Raw genomic sequence first — 21814 nt, 5'->3', positions numbered from 1 at the left:
GCAAATAATACAATGTACATTAATAAAAATAATTTTTAAAAATAGTGTAAGAGATGTCATGGTCCATAGGTTACTAATAAAGGAAACTAGAGTCATGTTTTCACTGCTGGACATTCCAGAGACAGAGTGCGAAAGCAAGATGGTAATGATTACATGTAGGAAATCAAAATTATTGGAAACAATGCCTGACTAAAATTACTAAGTAACAACTTCCACAGAAAATATGCTCATGATGTCATAAACCTACACAACCTTCACTACATGTTTGTGAAAATGATGTAATCAAGTATTAGGGTTAAGAACAAATGTTTTATTGAAAGTATCTATTACTTAATCTAAATGACCACCTACAAATCTGGTAAAACTGTTTAAAGACAGCAACTAATAGTAACTGAAAGCTAACTGTTTTAAATTAGCTTTATGCTTTACCTGAATTTGCTCATAAGCACCAAATGTACAATAATACCTACCCTTTCACAAAAGTGTATATAAAACATACTTGGAATAACAATAGGAAATCAGTATATACAAATAATTAAAAGAAAACAAGGAACACAAATAACTGTAACATAATACAGTAAACTATAGTATATAAGAAACGTTTCATGGCAATTTGGTTTAAGGCAAATGCTGGAAGGGTTCTATGAAAGGACAAATAATTTCCAGTAACAGGTAACCAGAGAAAGTTTCACAGAAGAGATGAGTTCCCAACTGGGACTTAATGGATCAGTAAAATTGGTACAACTATCATGAACAGAATTTAGAAAGCAAGGATTCCAGAAAGAACAAACACCACGAGCTAATGCACAGAAGTGGGAAAGCACAAGACACCTACACACAGAGAAGGACAAAGAAATGTATCTGACTGAAATAAAGGTTATGAATAAGGAAACAATAAAATATCAGGTTTTAATTTAGAACAACGTTAAGTCAAACAAAAAGGCACTTCTTGTTATTTGAACAAGTTTTTTAAAAGGTCAACATGGGGCACCTGGGTGGCTCAGTGGGTTAAGCCTCTCCCTTCGGCTCAGGTCATGATCTCCAGGTCCTAGAATCGAGCCCCATGTAGGGCTCTCTGCTCAGCAGGGGCCCTACTTCTCCCCGACCCTCGCCTGCCCTTTTGCCTATTTGTGATATCTCTCTTTGTCAAATAAATTAAGAAAATCTTTTTTAAAGGTCAATGACTCTATTTTTTTAAATGGAACTGAAAAGAAAAAAGACTTCCTACTAAAAGTAGGATGGTAACAGTTCAAACCCCATATAAAGTGAAACCTAAAAAAATGAAATTGGGGAAAGGAAAAGAAGAAACAGAAGTAGAAGACACTGTAAAATAAAATTTTATCAGATGAGACTCTAATTAGATATAGGAGAGAGGGAAAGGAAGGGAGGATGAAGAAACTCAATGGTGACTCACATTTTAATTGTGAGTTCTTGGAAGAACTGAGATAGTTTTAACAAACTTAAGGAAGTCCCAACTAAAACCCAGTCAAGAGGAGAAATATTACATGAAAAATTAATAATAGGTAACAAAGCTAGTTTGAGAAAGGAGATACAAGTCCAAATGATGAGTACATTTCAGAATGTGATCAAGTGTGTAGGCTTAAGCAACAAAAGTCATATTATAAAGAGATTATTGTTTCTTAGAAACATAAAAAGAGAAGTGCTATAGAAAATGACAAATAGGCAATTTGGAAAAGAAACACAAATGATCAATATTTCAAAACATATTGTTAAAAGTTTACACCACTTGGAAATATTCAAAATTTTAATAATCAGTATAATCAACAGTAAGATGGGCAATGCTGTGTATTTTGCTGCGTGAAAGGCCAACCTATAATACAGACCCAAAGCTTTCAAAACACAGCATATCTTTCTGTCTCACCCACTCCAATTTTAAGAATTTAGGATTAAAAAAAGATCAAAAGATCTAGCAAATTTTATTTGGGAGATAGTTTATATCAGCATGGCAAATGTATTTGTGAGATAGTTTACATCAGTATGAGTTAGATTAATGAATAACTTTTAATATAAATGTTTGATGATACACATCATGTAGGTATGTTCTCATCTCCTATCATCACAAGAATGTGAGTACATTACAATGAGATATTCTTAGAGAGATTCATATAACTTTTATTATAGTATACTATTTTAATTGTTTTTGGTTGTTTTTGTTAATCTCTTAATATGCCTAACTTATAAATTTAAAGTTTACTGCGGTGCCTGGGAGGCTCAGTCAGTTAAACATCCAACTCTTGCTATCAGCTCAGGTCATGAACTCAGGGTCATGAGACTGATCACAGTGCAAGGCTCTGCTCTGAGCGTGGAACCTGCTTGAGATTCTCTCTCTCCCTCCTCCCTCTGCTCCTCACCCTCACTTCTGTGAACACATGTTCTGTCTCAATAACTAAATAAATAAAACTAAACTTTGTCCTAGATATGTATATATATAGGAAAAGAATAGTATATATACTGTTTGTTCCCATCCGCAATTTTAGGCATTCCCGGGGGTTTCCCTGTAGATAAGGGGGAGGGATACTGTACAGGCTTACATATATAAAAATATATACTTACATGTATATGTATAGAGAGAGAGGAAAAAACAGGATAAAACAAACATAGCAAAATGCTAATATGTGGATAATCTGTATGAAGAATCTGCATAGAAAATTGTGTAAAATTCTTGCAAATTTTCTACATCTGTAATTATTTCAAAATAAAAGAATTTTAAACACTGGGGGGGGAGTGACAATTTAACAAAATTAACATTCATATATTCATACTTACTGAAAGTCTGACACTAGTACACAGCAGTAAACAAAGCAGATAAAAATCCCTACCTTATCTTCTACCAGGTGGAGACAGACAATAAATACATAAGTAAAATGTATATTATGTTAGAAATCAAGTGTTGTGGAAAGAGGGGAACACACACACACACACACACACACAATCACCTTCTTCCATGTGTGTAAGTCTCCTTGGTAGGAGTGAGAATTTGCAATTTAAAATACCGCCTATAGGGGATGTGACAACAAGATGAGACAGGGCTCTAATATAAGGTGCAAGTCTAACAGAATTCAGAAAAAGTATATGATGGTGGCTTAAACCAGTTTTGTAGTAAAAAATTACTGACTCTATTTGAAAACTGATTAGACAGGATATGCTGATATACTGAATACAGGTGAGAAAGAAAACATCTAAGATGACTACAGCTTTAAAGCCTGAGCAACTAAAGGGTAGAAGACACTGTTATGGAAAAGAGGTGGGTGGGGGATAGGCAGCTTGGTAGTTTGGTTTTTTAAACATTGTGGCCCCATTAAATTTCTAAAGGAAAGAACTCAATAGACATATGAATAACTCTGGAGTCTAGAGTAAAGTCCAGCCTGGAGATAGCAATCTGGGAGACATAAACTTACACATGGTATTTAAAGTCAAGAGACTGGATGTGATCACCAAGGGAGTAGTGGGTCAGTTGACAAAGGAAATGATGTTTTTAATCTGTTAATATAATCATAGGGTTAGTATAAACATGATATAGTGTTTGTTTAGAGACCGTTATTCATTTGAATAGAGAGCTACAATTACGAATATGAATTAGGACAACTACAATATAAGAGTGGTTTAATAACACCTAATGGTATACCAAAAAGAAATGCCAATAACGCGATGCCCTGTAAGAATTTAAAAATAAAAAAATACTACCCATAACAGAAAGTCCAGCCATGTTTTCATATGGCTGAGTAAAAAAACAAAGTCAGAGATCATGAAGTCTTAGAAAATATAAACAGTATTATTACAATAGCTAAACAAAGCATTTATCAATCAAAACTCAAGAATTGTCCAAAATGGAGCCAACTGACTCAAACTGTCTGAAGCAATCTTTAGAACAGGTATTGGAACATATGCAAATCTGGTCAATCTGACAAAGACACCTCTCAATATAAATTAATGGCTTGGCATTTTGGCATTCTTGACAGAAAGACTTCGGGAGTTTAAGATACAAGTTTAAAACCAAGCTTTGGGGGCGCCTGGGTGGCTCAGTGGGTTAAGCCTCTGCTTTTGCCTCAGGTCATGATCTCAGGGTCCTGAGATCAAGACCCACAAGTCGGCTCTCTGCTCAGCGCGAAGCCTGCTTCTCTCTCTCTCTCTCTGCCTGTCTTTCTACCTACTTGTGATCTCTCTCTCTCTCTCGATGTCAAATAAATACATAAATAAAAATCTTAAAAATAATAAAAATAAAACCTAGCTTTGCCACTTATATGCTGTGTGGGACCTCAGCAAATTACCACTTCATACTTTTGTTTTCTGCTTTGTAAACTACATCTAAGATTATTTCAGGTACACCTGAGTAGTTCAGTCGGTGGAGCCTCTGCCTTCCACTCTTGTCATGATCCCAGGATCAAGTGCCACATCAGAGAACCTGCTACTCCCTCTGCCTACCTCTCCCCTTGCTTGTGCTTACACGCACTCTCTCATAAATAAATAAATAAAATCTTAAAAGGAAAAAAAAAAAAAGACTATTTCATAGTATTGATGGTGCAATTAAATGACATAAATAGCATCAGCCTAGTGCAAAGCCAGGGTAGAAATTCAGGAAGTTGTGTTGTTTCCAAGATCAAGAAATGGGCTTGAGGCAGGTGGAAGTAAGTATAGATACCCATGTGAAATAAAGAGTATGAAAATATGGACCGAAGTCTAACACAAGTTTCCAGAATGCACTATCCTACCCTCCAAATTCTTTTTCAATTCTAAAACATGAGATGAAAATGTACTATTTATCTATTAGATTATGAAATAGCAATTTTAGTAAATTTAATTTTATTAAAAATTAAATCAGATTTCTAACCACAAGGAGCTAAATCTAGATATGCATACACCTTTTCAACAAGAAAAGCAAAATTGTTATAGAGATGCAGCTACAGACACATCAAAATTAAGACACATTCTATAATAACAACATAATAGCTCGCTAAAGAGGTGATAAATTCTCCTTAGGGGAAAAAAGGCATTCTTGAAGAAGGAAGCACTTAATCTGAAACTTATGAAGTTAAGAATTTCAACTGGAGGAAAACAAATTCAGGTAAGTAATCATATAGGTAGTTCATACTCCTACCTTCAGACAAGTTTAGTCTTACTTCCAATTTGTACCTATAACTCATGAATCCTAGTGAAAACAATGTAACATATCTATAGCCTCAGAAAAATCATACAGTGATAGTAAGGAGAACTAGATAGTCTCCAGCATCTGAGTATGAAACTCTTTTTCTTTTCCCAAAATGCTTTCATAGTGGATATTCTACCACCAAATATACAAAACTGATAAGTAATATAAAGAGCAATTTTAATATTATGCCTTTTCCACTGCAATTTTTTCCTTTTAAATAAAGATGGAATATAAGATTGTAGAGAAAATAGTACAAGTCATCCCTCCAACCTTCAAATTTAAGACTGTGCTAAAAAATGAAAGGCTATAAAGATTCATTGAAGCTAATTAAAAACTGAGGCTAAGAAACATGAATAGAATAGCAATAACATGAAAAAAAACTCACAAGGACATATTTATAATAACTGGTTAATATTACCATTAATATTACCATCAACTGCAACAAGTACATTTCATTTGCATAATCCAAACCAACAAACTATACTTTAAAATCATATTTATGAAATGATTATAAACTTTAATGTCATTATTTATTGATTTTACACAATATTTTTATCTTGAGATATGCTAATGATATTTGTTGTTAAATAAAGATAATCAAGTCCTGAGCAGGGGACCTAAACAGACACTTTCCCTAAGAAGACATACAGATGACGAAGAGACACATGAAAAGATGCTGAACATTAATAATAATAAAGGAAAGGCAAATCAAAACCACAATAAGGTATCAAATCACACCCATTAGAATTCTAGTATCCAGAAAACAAGAAATAACAAGTGCTAAGCAGGGATGTGGAGAAAAGGAACTTTCATGTACTGTTAGTGGGAAATGTAACTGGTACAGCTACTATGAAAACCAGTCTCAAAAAATTAAAAAACAGAAATGCCATATGACCTAGTAATTCCACTGGTGGTTATTTACCCAAAGGAAATGAAAAGACTAATTCAAAAAGATATATGCACCTCTATGTTCATTGCAGCATTGTTTAAAATAGCTAAGATACAGAAAAAAACCTAAATTGTGCACTGATAATAAGTTAGATGGAGAAAGACAAATACCACATGATTTCATTTATATGTGACACCTAAAAAAAAAACAAAACAAAGAAGACAGAAAGAGAATGATAAATATAGAGAAAAAACTAGTAGTTGCCAAAGGGACAGGGGAAGAGATTGGGGGGCTGGATGAACAAAACAAGTAAAGGGGACTATGAGATTCAAACTTCCAGTTATAAACTAGATTAGTCATGAGGATAAAAAATACAGCTTAGGGAATATAGTCAATAATATTGTACTAACACTGTACGGTGACAGGTAGTAATTACACTTATCATGGTGACCACTGCATCATATACCAACTGGTCAAATCACTATGTTGTACACCTGAAACTAATAAAACATTGTATGTCACCTATACTACAATAATAAAAATTTGAAAAAGAAAAGGCAAGCTCGTGTCTTTTAGAAATAGATTCTGAAATATCTAAAGATGGAATGATGTCTATATGAACTTGAAAATAAAATAGGAAGGAAATAAGGGGTGGAGAAATGAAAAAGCCATGACTTGATAGCTGCTGTTGCTGGGTAATGGTTATATGAAGAGTTCATTATAGTATTATGCCTCTCACAAAAGAAGACTGAAATGTTCCGTAATAAGAACTTTCATAAAATAGAGAAAAAATTGCTAATACCAAATCATATCATAAAAATGAGTACAGAATAGTACAAACCTTAAACCTTCACATGGTGAGTGATACTGTCTGAGAGCTTATGCTACCTTAAACTGAATGATGACTGGTGTACTCAAAAAATTTATAAAGAGGGGCACCTGGGTGGCTCAGTGGGCTAAGCCTCTGCCTTCAGCTCAGGTCATGATCCCAGGGTTCTGGATCGATCCCCCCATTGGGTGCTCTGCTCAACGGGAGGCCTGCTTCCCCCACCCCGCCCCTCCTGCCTCTCTGCCTCCTTGTAATCTCTGTCAAATAAATAAATAAAATCTTAAAATATATATATATATATGTAAAGATATCCTCTCGAAGTACAGATATCCAGAATACTTCTAAACTTCTCAATCATGTATCAATGAGAATATATTCTCACACTAGGCCAAAATCCCCAATAATTCTACCAAAATGCACACTTAAGAGGTCACAAAACATCAGAGCTGCACCTAAAATGCAAGGAGGTCACAACTACTACATCTCATTTCATATTAATCATCTTCTCCATGTCTTTACATGGATCATAATTTATTTACAAGTGAAGCATGGAGAGCAAAAAAGATACTAAAATCGAATTATTCATGATCACTGTCAATCCAATTCATGAAGCAAAGTTTCTAAGAATCTCTAATATGTATTAACAGAACTAGAATTAACAAACAGCTTGTATCAAGCCCCTTTACTCAGCAACGATTACAAGAACAAAGACAAGTATAATACATACTGGAGGCCGACCAGGACGACCCCTTTTTCTTTTTCCTTTGATCTCTGTCTCTTCAAGTTCGCTGCCAGCATCAGAATGGGCAGTAGTTTCATTAGTTGAATCCCTAGAAAACGTGATATATTATTTTAGCGAACAAATTAATTCATATATACAATGCAGTTCTGTTCCACTACTTTCCTTACCTCCTGGAATATGGCTGTAAGAAGTGTTTTTTCTTCCACTTCCAGAAAAAATCTTTAGGAAACTGAAAATGTTATACTTCCTGTCTGTATCCCATAACTCTGAGTGACATGAATCTCCAAATTAATAAACAAAGAGAAGGAAATGGCAGCTGCTATACAAAATATAAATGAAAATCCAGTTGTAAAAGATGAATTCATCAACACAAAAAAACTAACTCCTAAGAGGAATTTTGTTCATTCTATAAAATCAGGAAAGTCAATAGTGTGCTAGTAAAAGTTTAACTGCCTCTTCAAAAAAATATGATTAGAGGGGCGCCTGGGTGGCTCAGTCATTAAGAGTCTGCTTCGACTCAGCTCATGATCCCAGGGTCTTGGGATTGAGTCCCACATAGGGCTCCCTGCTCTGCGGGAACCCTGCTTCTCCTCCCACTCCCCCTGCTTGTAGTTCCCTCTCTCGCTGTGTCTGTCAAATAGATAAATAAAATCTTAAAAAAATATATGATTAGAAATGTTACTGATATAAAGGATATGTAACAATTTACTGACAAAAAAATACACAATATTTTTATTGTGAATTCCATATAGCTAATCCATTCACATAAAATGATAATTTTACCACTCTTGTATCCATACCTAACCTCTGGTTGCAACTGATGAACAAACACAGTTCTGACATGAAAGATCACAACTTCTTTACTGAATCAGTAACACTTCTCAAATACAAATACAAAAACTTCTCACTATGAGTGTTATTATAACATAATGGCTATAAACCTGGTATACCTTTAAATTTAACCTACATTCTTAACAATAACTTCATCACATTAGGTCTATAGACAAATGACAAAATAATAAATTGAGCCCTGATCTGTAGTGTTTGCTGCTTTTCTCAATGTAAGTAGTCCTACTACAACTTCAAATTGCCAAAATGGTATCAACAGACTTGAGAAGTAATAAACAATAGTAGTACACCACTAAAAAGTATTTCTACCATAAAAATACAATAGGTATAAATAAAAACACAAGAACATATAAAATAGTAATATGTAAAATAATTAGAAAGTGGTGAATTTGAGGATTTGTTACATTTATTTTTAATATGATTTATTTAATTTTAAGTACATCAAGCTTAACTTTTTATAATGACAATTTTAATTTCACTGGGTCACAAAATTCCTGTAAATTTAATATTTAACTCTCCAAGACAATACAGGCTGGCTCTAGCATACACCACTGAAAAGATATACATAGTATGAACAACTTCTTAATTAAATTTTATGTTACTAACAGTATAAAGGATATGCATAAAACTGCAAATACAGTAAAAGGAATACAGCAAAGGGGAGTCCAACATACAATCTATTATTTCTCCATCTGCTTCACTGAATGCTCTCACTGTCATTTCCTCTTTGTGTCGGGTGCCTAAAACTTAATTCTTTACTATCTGCTACTCTTCCCTTTATACCACACTCGATGGGAGATCTCATCCACTTGATGTATAACTTCTATCACTTCAATATATTATCAATAGACCTGATCACCCATTTCTCTTTTCTCCAAAGAAGACAAAGGGCTAACAGACATATGAAAAAAATGCTCAGCATCACTCAACATCACTCAACATCATCAAATCAAAATCAATGAGATACCACCTCACATAAGTCAGAATGGCTAAAATTAACAACTTAGAAAATAACAGATGTTGGAGAGGATGTGGAGAAAGAGGAGCCCTCCTTCACTGTTGGTGGGAATGCAAACTGGTGCAGCCACTCTAGAAAACAACAGGGAGGTTCCTCAAAAAAGTTAAAAACAGAACTACCCTATCACTCAGAAATTGTACTAGTAGGTATTTACCAAAAGGATACAAAAACACTGATTTGAAGGGGCACATGCACCTGAATGTTCATAGCAGCAATGTCCACAATAGTGAAAATATGGAAAGAGCCCAGATGTCCATCAACAGATGAATGGATAAAGATGATGTGGTATATGTATGTCTGTGTACACACACACATGCACACGCACAATGGAGTATTACTGAGCCATCAAAAAGAATGAAATCTTGCCATTTGCAATGACATGGATGGAACTATAGGGTGTTATGCTAAGTGAAATAAGTCAGCGAAAAACAAATACATATGTTTCACTCAAATGTGAAATTTAAGAAACAAAACAGGATCACATAAGGGAAGGAAAGATAAGATAAAAACAGAGAGGAAGGCAAACCATAAGAGACTCTTAACTACCGGAAACAAACTGAGGGCTGCTGGAGGGGAGATGGGTGGTGGGATGGGATAACTGGGTGATGGGCATTAAGGAGAGTGCTTGATGTAATGAGTACTGGGTGTTATATGCAACTGATGAATCAAAAAGTCTACCCCTGAAACTAATAATATACTATATGTTAATTAAATTGAATTTAAATTTTAAAAGGTTTTAAAAACAGACCTGATCATCTACAATTCAAGATTTTTAAGTCACATGTAACATGCTCCTTTGAATGCCACATCAAATTTACGAAATACCACATATAAAATTAAGTGCAACACTGACTTATTTCTAGCTCTCTGCTCAAGGCAATATAATTAACTGATTTATTTAGTTAATGCATAAGTGTACTTTAAAGTTGTTATGCAAATTTATCATAGTCACCGTTATCCTGTCTTACTCATACTCCTAGAATCATTATCAATCTTCCTCTTGTGCCATTAGCTAACAAGTGTTCCCATGACGTCCCCCATATAATAATTCTCCAATTCTGTCCACGATTATTACCATAATAATCATGACTAATAATACCCTGAATTAATTTCAACTTAACTATTTCTAGTTTCCTCATGCAAGGGCATAAATATAAATACCTGACGTATTGCCAGTAAGATTCTTAACATCGCAATATTTCCTTATTTGCAAATCTTCAAAGGTGATCTGGTATTTAAAATTGTAAAAAGAGGGGCGCCTGGGTGGCTCAGTGGGTTAAAGCCTCTGCTTTCAGCTCATGTCATGATCCTAGGGTCCTGGGATCGAGCCCCACATCAGGCTCTCTGCTCAGCAGGGAGCCTGCTTCCTCCTCTCTCTCTGCCTGCCTCTCATCTGTCTGTCAAATAAATAAATAAAAATAAAATCTTTAAAACTGTAAAAAGAAAAAAGACAGATTTCTGAGGAAGGTGGAGAGCAGGAAGATCCTAGGCTCACATCAACCCACAGGTAGACCTAGAAACCACCCACATCAAGATTACATAACCCAGAAAACGACCAAGACTGTTTTAACAGACTCCCCACAGGCAAATTTAGGAAGAGGCCACATCAAAGAGGAGAGGAAAGGCAAAGATTTTCTGGGAGCCAAACAGACCCACAAGACTGTCTAAGAGAGGTCAGGAAACCACCAGCACAGACAGGAGAGTAGAACAGATACCACACCAAGCACACAAGGTACCCCATGCATAGAGGACCCATACTAGGAAGACTAATCACTGTAACATTTGGCTTTAAAATCCAGAGGAGCTTAACTTTCCAAGTTCTCACCATCACCAGGGCTTAATATCAGAAACTTTAAAAATTAGCAGGCTGCCTCTGGGAGAGCTGGAGGGCAATGGGAAACCGAGTCCTTGCCCTTAAAAAAAAGGCGGGGTGGGGTGGGGGGGCAGCCGTGAAATAGCAGTAACAAACAGCTCCAGGGAGATTCAGAGCAGAAGCAGCAGTCTGAAAAATGACTTGGGTTAAGGAAGAGAGATTTGTTTACTAATCTCAGTGAATATGCTGAAGGTGTCCAGATCTTTGGGAGACTCCTCCAAGAACAGAAGAGCTGGCAGGCGCCATTTCCCTCTCTCTTACTCAGCCTAGATACATGAACACATATAGAACTAGTATGAACACACTCTCCATCTAGCTTGCTAACAGCACCCTTACCTCCATGCTTTCCTGAGGACCTGCCCCCTCCAGGCCCACCTCCAAATGAGTCTATACAAAGCTGTATCATAGGTATGGAATTGTGCTAACAGCCCCAGCAGGGACTAGGAACAGTGCAAAGTGACTCCTGCCCTGAGTAAAGGGGAAGAAAACCACACATACCAGTTTGACTGCAGCACAGGCAATGGACTTGGGGCAGACAGCTGGTCTGACTACAGGTACTTCCCATATGCAGTCCCTGGAGGTCCCTGCAGGCACTTCCCACCAATGAAAGCTTCTCATGAGATAGTACCTGCAGTCTGATGCTACTGGAGCTCTGGCAAATGTCTGGTCCGACCTAACTCAATCCCAAGGCCACCCAGACAGGCACACTAATAACAAAGAACTAAACTCTGCCCACAACAGGCAGGAAGAACCATTAAAGAGGACCAAACTGAAGGCAAATACAGCTCACCCACAACAGCAAAATGCATACAACATTCACAGAAGACACCCCCGAAACCAAAGGTTTTCAATTAGGGGACAATGCACTGTAGGGAACTAGAGGACATCTTATTCATAAGGCCATTACTTTCAATAGGAGGAGAAATAGCCGACTTTTCTAAAACATGAGAGATAAAACATAAGACACAAATAAGTGACAGAGGAATGTGTCCCAAATAAAAGAACAGGACAAGGACGCCTGGGTGGCTCAGTTGGTTAAGCAGCTGCCTTCGGCTCGGGTCATGATCCCAGCGTCCTGGGATCGAGTCCCACATCGGGCTCCTTGCTCTGCAGGGAGCCTGCTTCTCCCTCTGACTCTGCCTTCCACTCTGTCTGCCTATGCTCACTCTCGCTCGTTCTCTCTCTGACAAATAAATAAATAAAATCTTTAAAAAAAAAAAAAAAAAAAAAGAACAGGACAAAAATCACAGCTAGAGACCTAAAATGAAATGAAGGTAATATGCCTGAGAGAAGATTTAAAGTAACAGATACTCACTGGATTTGAAAAAAGAGTACAGGACCTCACAGAGAGCCTTAAAAAAGAGGTAGAAAATATAAAAAAGAACCATTCAGAGATGAAAAACTCAATAACTAAAATTAAAAATACACAAGAGGGAATAAATAGTAGACTAGAGGAATCAGAAGAATGTATCAGCAATCTAGAGGACAGACTAATGAAAAACAATAAAGCTGAACAGGAGAGAGAAAGAAAAATAAATAATAATAAATGGAAACAGACTCAAGCAGGATGCCTGGATGGCTCAGTTGGTTAAGCATCTGCCTTCGGTTCAGGTCATGATCCTCGGGCCCTGGGATGGAGTCCCACATCAGGCTCCTTGCTCAGCGGAGAGCCTGCTTCTCCCTCTGCCTGCTGCTCCCCCTGCTTGTGTGCTCTCACTCTCTCTGTCTCTGACAAATAAATAAATGAATGAATGAATGAATAGATAAAATCTTGGGGGGGGGGGGGGGATAGACTTAAGGAACTCAGTGACACCAATAAGCGTAACATTTGCATTATAGGGAACGCCGAAAAAGAAAGGAGAGAAAATGGGGAATAAAATTTATCTGAAGAAATATGGTGGAAAGCTTCCTGAATATGGGAAAGGAAACAAGAAATCCATATTTAGGAGGTAGAGAAAGCACTCTCCCCCGCAGATCAATCCAAGGAGATGTCCACCAAGACACATAGTAATTAAAATGGCAAAAAGTAGTGATAAAGAGAGCATTTTAAAAGTAGCAATAGAAAAGGAAACAATTATATACAAGGAAAACTCCATCAGGCAATGAGCTGATTTTTCAGCAGAAACTTTGCAGACCAAAAGAGAGTGGCATAATATATTGTCACTAAACGGAAGTACAGAAGGGAAAAGACCTGCAACCATGAATACTCAATCCAGCATTCAAAATAAAAGGAGAGGGCGCCTGGGTAGCTCAGAGGGTTAAGCCGCTGCCTTCGGCTCAGGTCATGATCTCAGGGTCCTGGGATCAAGTCCCGCATCGGGCTCTCTGATCGGCAGGGAGCCTGCTTTCCCTTTCTCTCTCTCTCTCTCTCTCTGCCTGCCTCTCCATCTACTTGTGATTTCTCTCTCTCAAATAAATAAATAAAATATTTTAAAAAAATAAAAGGAGAAATAGTTCCCCAGACACACACAAGTTAAAGGAATTTATGACTACTAAGCCAACTTTACAAAAAATGTTAAAGGGGACTTTTTAAATGGAGGGAAATACCATAAAGCAAGAGTAGGAAAAGCAGGAAGCAGTAAAAATAAGTATGTCTATAAAAGTCAGTAAAGGGATTCACAAAAGCACTGAATCACTGTATTTTACCCTGAAACTACTATAACAATGTATATTCATTATACTGGAATGAAAGTGGTTTTTTTTAAACTTTTTAAAAAATAAAATAAAAATTATAAATAATATTGATCTAGTCCAGGACTACATAGTAAATATAATACACTTCAGGGTCTTAAAGTCTGTCTACTATTCAACTCTATCATCATAGCCTGAATGCAGCCACATATAATATGTAAGTGAATGGACATGTTTGTAGTCCAATAATACTCATAAAAACAGAACTCTGAGCCACTAGCAGTAGTCAATTCCTGATCTAGCTCATCTTATTCATCGCCACTAAAAAATAATAAATCATACTACATTTTTTCTCAATACAGACCAAAACGATTATGTTTACATATACTGTGTGCTATTTATATACATTATTTACAACAAACATGTACAAAAACCTTGTAAGAAAACACATTATATCAATACAAAGAAATGCAAGATCTGAAAATCTGATTATCTTGTTTATAGTTAATACCTAATATGTGGCACAGTATATTTAGATCTCTAGGTAGACCTGAATTCTCCATCTCCATGTCTAGCATACTAGACTGCAAATACTATGTTTTCTTTTTCTCTTGTGTGGACAGAATCTACTAGTGCTTTTGATGCTTTTTTTTTTTTTTTTAAGATTTTATTTATTCATTTGACAGACAGAGATCACAATAGGCAGAGAGGCAGGCAGAGAGAGAGGAGGAAGCAGGCTCCCCGCTGAGAAGAGAGCCCGATGCAGGGCTCCATCCCAGGACCCTGAGATCATGGCCTGAGCCAAAAGCAAAGGCTTAACCCACTGAACCACCCAGGCGCCCCGCTTTTGATGCTTTAAATCAGAAAGCAACTATAGGAACATGTCTGGTCTAGCATATAATACATAACCCATTAGTGAAAATAATTTATCCTTGAGCACTACACTTTACTGATAAAAGAGAAAGGTACAATATATTTTCTAATTCTGCCAACTTCAGCCAGTTTAAAAAATGATAGCTATAATCAACAAATTACTAATACATTCCAATTAGTATATGTGTATATGTGTATATGTGTATATATGTGTATATGTGTATACACATATACTAATAAATGTGTGTTTATTAGAATATACAAGAATACATATATAATTTTTTTTACTTCAAGCAATAGGAGGATATAAGAATACAAGGAAGAGTTACCCTAACTCTGAATCCCAAACTGAAGAATAACAGTTTGACTACTACCCTGCCATAAATATTTATGATTTCGCATATATAAATACATATCAAAATACAATTTATTTCATTGTTTTATTTTCTTCTTCTAACTATATTTGTTTTAAATTTGTTAATTAATAGGAATCTTCCATGCAAGTACACAGAATTCTGGAAAAGTATGCTTCATAATACAGTATGCTTCATAATACATAGGAAAGTTATTTAATTACTTCCCTTTCCATGAGCACTCAGACTGTCTCTAGTTTTAAACTATTAAAGAGCTGAAACAATTATCTTGTACAGTTAACTCTCATTATATAGTAACAAATTGCTCTCTAGGACAGACACAGAATCCTTGATCAAAAATTCAAACTTTGACCAACTGCTGCAAAAAACCTACAAATACCCTGCCAATGTTTAATGTTCACATTTATACTACTACTAGACAGAAGAGAGTGGAAGAATCAGATCAAATCTTATAAAAATGAATTTTTATTCCCTAAAACACTAAATTCTGTCTACCTCTCTCCATTTGCACTGTAACCACCTCAAGTTGTCAATATAACTGGCTTGCATACTGCAATACCCTCCTCTTAAAAGGTCTCCTTGCCTCTACTGTTGTCCCTCCCCAATAATCACTATACTACCAAAGAGTGATTTTCTAAATCTATCCCATGTATCTCTTCCACGCTTAAAATCCTAAACTGACTTCTTACTATCCCTAAAAAGAAAAATTCAAAATTCCTATTATCATTTAAGCAGGTGCCTGTATGATATAGCCCCACTCTACTCACAAGCCTTAATCTCATGTCAATCTCTATCCCCAACCCTGAAAAAAAAGAAAAAAGAGAAAGAAGAGCTTTATTTCAGTCTCTCAAACATACCATGAGTCCTCCTAACTCAGGGTCTCTGTAAATGCCATTCCTTCAATCTGAAATTAATACTCTGATCTCTTCTTCCCAAACCTTTCCTCTGCTTCGGAGTTAAGCTCAACCCTTTTCTATAGAAGAGTAGACTAAATCAAGGCTCATGGTAAAATTATCACAAAATTCTCTAATTTATCATCCTAGCACCTCAATGGCAGATCTATATATTTGTGATTACTTCACTACCTATTTATGTAAGTTTCATGAAAACATGGACTGGATCTCTACTACATGCTCTTTCAATCAAGAACCTAACATACCTTCAGATACTGTACTATGTAGCAGAATATAAAAATATGTGGTAACTGGTAATATTTCACAATGCATAACAGTAAACACCACAAAGGTGGCAAATTCATCAGTGATAACATTATCTAAATAAGCTAAGAAATAACAAGGCCACAAAAAATAATTTTTTTTAAATGTCATTCACTAGTTCTTGTGTCTATTTACAATAATCATTATTGAACTAAACATTAAGAACTGCTGGGTCAAAATATTTTTGTTTTTGAGGAGATCATAGAGATCATTTTTTTTCTCCCTCTTTTTTTAAAAAGATGGCATGGAGCCCAACATGGGGCTTGTACTCAAAATTATGAGATCAAAAGTCAGATACTCAACCGACTGAGCCACCCAGGAACCCCAAGATCAATTTCTAATATACTGTCTTCACTACAAATGATGGAAACTGAAGTTTACAAATACTAAGAAACATATTTCCTTTCACTTACAAAATGCAGACATGGTATTGCTGGCTGGCTGGAATAAACAAGGTAATATATTGCTGTTATAATATCTGTCAAAATCCTCAGAGAACTGTATGCCCCCAACATATGTTCCTTAGATCTCAACTTGACCAAGAGTACAATCTCCCACTGACAGACTGAAAGCAAAATTCACTTATCCACCTAACAGATCACCACTATCCACTACCCATAATCATAATACAGGCTTACATTTTAACGAGAAATATTCAGTTATTCACCAAAAAAATGACGTTAAATACTATTGTATCAATGTAACTTCTCCTTAAATGCAACATGTATTTAAATACAATCTCTGTTCCATATTTAATCAAAGACATATTTCTATTGGGCCTACCTAACAACTAATAGTCTAAGATTAAAAAGTGCAGTTTAGGCAGAAACAAGGGTTATAAGACATTATGTTAAAGTATGGTACTAGAAGAAAAGCAAAGAACATTACAAAACCACAGGAGGACACCTACCCCAACTCTGAGTGGAAAGAAGAGTTTTGCTGGAGGCATGACACATCTACTAAGACCTATAGTATTAGTGAGTTTGCCAGGTAAGAGCAGAGTTAAGTAGGAACTGCTGGCAGGACAAAGATTTAAAAAAAGAAAGAAAATATTATGTGGAGACCTCCAAAAATCTCTATGTTAAGAAGTATTAAGACATGAGTTAAATACTTAGAAAGGGCTTAAATTTTATCTCCTGTATTTGGGGGAAAAAAGGAATATAGGTATGGATGGTTTTTCAAGCAGATAAAGACATTTAGACACCTTTTTGTCTTAGATACCTGAAGGAAAAACACAAGGCCGGAAAATGAGGTAAAAGGTGCCTACAATCTCTTAGTAAAGAAATATATAAATGAACCAAGACAATACAAATATAAATAATTACATAAACCGTTGATCACTCTCATTATATCTAAACCATTGCTGTCATACAGGATCACAGTATGCAAGTTCCTAATTTGTATCCTGATGAAACCTACAAAAAAGAAAGTATCTGCTACTACACTAATTGTATTTCCCAAAGAATACAAAATAAGACCCAATTCTAGATCCATCCTACAACTCCAACAAATCTAATGAGATACTACTAAAAATGCCAATGCAACCGGAATGGCCCAACAATTGCAATCTCAGCAAAGGAAGGTGGAGGAGGTAGGAGGGTATGTGTTAGAGAAACAGTATGATAGAGGATAGGCGTTTATATACTTCTGTATATAATGAATGGTCCAACAAAATATTTATACTTTGCAGGCGACTCATTCTCTATCACAACTAGTAGCACAAAAGCAGTTAAACAATTTGTTAAAGAGTAAGAATGGCTCTGTACAAATTTACAAAAATTTATAAAAAATTTTTATAAAAAACAGGCAGCATGCCAGCCTTGGTCCATGGGTCATAGTATGCTAACCCCTGATAAGGAGAGTAACATCTTTGCTCAATAACACAAAAATATTGATATTACTACAGCAAGGGCCATGCAGAGATATGGTAATTACACAATCTAATAGGTTGTTTGATTTTAGACATACTGCTCAACTATCAGAGAACCTATCTGATGTGTGTCATTAAAAAAAACATTTCATATACAAAAAATGTGGTATTCTTTTTTTTAAATTAGAAAACTGTAATACTTACTGTAACACTGGTAACTCTGAAGTAATCATTGCTGAAGAGGTCTTTCCACAATGCAGCAAAAGAACCAAGTGCTGTCCAACTCAAAACTTTTTAAATAACCTCAAAGTCAATCCTGTTATTTAAAAAAAAGAAAGAAAATTATTTTATTTCCAGCTTTATTGAGGTATAACTGACAAAATTGTATGATATTTAAAGCATACGTGATGATTTGATATGCATATACATTGTGAAGGGCTCCTCCTCATCAAATTAATTAACATATCCATCATCTCACAGGTGAAGGTGGGATATTGCTATCCACCTTACAGAAAATAAAAAGATTATTAGAATGGGGCAGTTGTATGCCAATAAATCACATAACCCATTGTTAAACAAATTCCTAGAAATATAAAAACTGTCAAAACTGGCCCAAGAAAAATAGAAAATCTGAACAGACATACTGATGTAAAAATCCTAAAAACAAAACAAAACAAAAACAAAAAAAATCTGGCAAACAGAATCCAACTACATATTCAATGTAATATATGCCACAGGCAAGTGGGATTTATTCCAGGAATGCAAGAGTGATTCAACTTAAAAACAATGGTCAATTTAATACATTAATAGAAAGAAAAATGAGCTACATGATCATCTCAAATTACGACAGAAAGCATCTGGCACAATCTCAAGGGAAACCAAAAAGCCAAATACTCTTTCATAATAAAAACATTTTAAAAAACTAAAAAAGGAACTTTATTAATATGATAAAGGCCACTTATGAAGAATACATAGGTGGCTTCATCAATAGTGAAAGACTAAAATAAAAGCATTCGTCCTAAAATCAGGAAGAAAACAATAATGTCCATTTTCACCACATCCTTAGAAATGTACCACTATACATTTTGGCAACAGACAAGAGACAATTAGTCAAGAAAGAGATATGAATTACACCTAAACAGAAAAGAAGTAAGTTATCTGCATTCACAAATGGCATCATAATAGTTTATATACAGAAAATCTCAGAGAATCAACAGCAATAAAATATTAGTAAAGAAAAGTTGCAGGGTACAAATAACATACAAAAATCCACTGTGTTTATTAGAACTGAATAATGTATCAATGGTGCAGGATACAAAAATTACTATGAACAATTTGGTGGGGGTTTTTTGGGTACACTAACAATGAACAAATCAAGAAGGCAAGAAAGGAAAAATTCGATTTCTAATACTATCAGAAAGAATAAAATAATTAAAAATAAACAACCAGGTCCCCTGGGTGGCTCAGTCAGTTAAGCGTCTGCCTTGGGCTCGGGTCATGACCCCAGAGTCTCGGGATCAAGTCCAGCATTAGGCTCCCTGTTCAGCGAGGAGTCTGCTTCTTCCTCTCCCTCTGCCCCTCCCCCTGCCCTTTCTCTCACTCTCTCTCAATTAAATAAATAAATCTTAAAAAAAAAATTGTTTAAAAACATAGTAATAAAAAATAAACAACCAGGGTGAAAGACCTGTACACTGAAAACTACAAAACACTGCTGAAAGAAATGAAAGAAGATACCAGTAAATGGAAAGACATCCACTGTTCATGAATGGGAAAACTTATTATTGTTAAGAGGTCAACACTATCCAAAACAATGGATATCAATATCCCCATTACATTTCTGCATAAATAGAAAATTCCATCCAAAATTTGTATGGAATCTCAAGGAAGAGACTCCTAAAAGCCAAAACAACACTGAAAAAGAAGACCACAGTTGGAGGTCTCATACTTCCTGATTTCAAAACTTAACCACAAAGTGACAAAAATCAATACTGTGTTTCTGGCATAAAGACAAAGAACAATGAAAAAGATCCCAGAAATAAACCCTCACATACACTGTCAAATGAATTTTCACAAGGGTGCTAAGACCATACAACATGGAAAGGACAGTCTTTTGAACAAATGATACTAGGAAGAGTAGACATTTACATACAAATGAATAAAGCTGTACGCTGACCAGACACTATATACAAAAATTAACTCAAAATAGATCAAACATCTAAATGTAAAAGCTAAAATTATTAAACACTTTTTCAGAAAACACAGAGCAAAAACTTCATGACACTCTATGTGACATTAATTTCTTATATATGACACAAAGAGCACAAGCAGCAAGAGAAAAAACAGGTAAGACAGACTTCATCAAAATCAGAAACTTGTGGGGGCACCTGGATGGGTCTGCTGGATGAGAGTCTGGCTCTTGGTTTTGGTCCAGGTTGTGATCTCACGGGTCATGGGATCAAGCCCCCAGTAGGCTCCGCACTCAGCAGGGAGTCCACTTAGGATTCTGTCTCCTCTCCCTCTACCCCTCACCTGGTCGCAAGCGCATGCATGCTCCCTCTCAAATAAATGTTTAAAAAAAATCAAAAATTTCTGTACATCAAAGGACACTATCAAGAGAGTAAAGAAGAAAGCAAAAGAGGGGCACTCAGTGGCACAGTCGATTAAAGCCTCTGACTCTTGGTTTCAGCTCAGGTTGTGATCTCAGGGTCATGTGAGAGTTGAGAATGACTAAAATTAAAAAGACCATTTCAAGTGTTGGTGAGGGGACAGAACAATAGGAAATTTCACATATGGCTAAAGGGAATGAAAAAACTGAATAAACTCTTTCAAAAAAAGATTGGCCATTCCTTAAAAAGTTATATATACATTAACCATGACCGAGAAATCTCTCTCTTAGGTATTTGTCGAAGTAAAAAGAAAGCTTACATTCATACAAAAACATACATTCAAATGTTTCTTGCAGCTTTATTCTTAATTTCCCAAAACTGGAAACATCCCCCAAATGGCCTAAAGCAAGTGATTGGATATATAATATGGTACATCTATACAATGAAATACTATCAAACAGGGGCACCTGGTTGGCTCAGTTGGTTAAGCATCTGCCTTTGGCTCAGGTCATGATCCCAGGGTTCTGGGATCCAGCCCAGCATAGGCTCCCTGCTTAGTGGAAAGCCTGCATCTCGACTGCTCACTCTCTCCCTCTCTCTCTGCTGCTTCCCCTGCTTTTGTGCTTGCTCTCTCATCAAATAAATTTTTTAAATCTTTAAAAAAAAATACTACCATACAATTAAAAGGAAGACTGCTACTGACTGATACATGCCACAACATTTATGAATTTCAAGTGCATAGACTATCTCCACATTATATAATTCCATTTATGAGACATTATAGAAAAGTACAGAGAACAGATCAATGGTTGCTAGAGGTTGGGGGAGAAGAGGACTAACTTAAAAGAGACAGCTTAAGAGAGACTGGGGGTATAT

At 35.8% G+C, this 21814-nt stretch overlaps 1 protein-coding gene across 10 annotated transcripts in view; it reads right to left on the bottom strand.

Moving 5' to 3' along the window:
* Positions 1-21814, bottom strand: part of STAG1 (STAG1 cohesin complex component) — a 425728-nt gene that overhangs the window by 284637 nt on the left and 119277 nt on the right. For 8 of the 10 annotated variants that reach the window (XM_082690738.1, XM_082690746.1, XM_082690747.1 and 5 more), the window contains 2 exons: positions 18537-18648; positions 7613-7715 (listed from right to left, as the gene is read on the bottom strand). In XM_082690738.1, coding sequence (XP_082546864.1) covers positions 7613-7715; positions 18537-18565 — 132 coding nt within the window. In that variant the 5' untranslated portion in view covers positions 18566-18648. The remainder of the gene's footprint in view (positions 1-7612; positions 7716-18536; positions 18649-21814) is intronic. The other 2 variants (XM_082690739.1, XM_082690748.1) reach the window with 1 other exon arrangement.

Source organism: Mustela nivalis (genome assembly GCF_964662115.1).
Source record: "Mustela nivalis genome assembly, chromosome: 1".
Lineage (NCBI taxonomy): Eukaryota > Metazoa > Chordata > Mammalia > Carnivora > Mustelidae > Mustela > Mustela nivalis.
The sequence above is the reverse complement of the archived record's forward strand: the minus strand, read 5'-3'. Positions and strand labels throughout refer to the sequence as shown.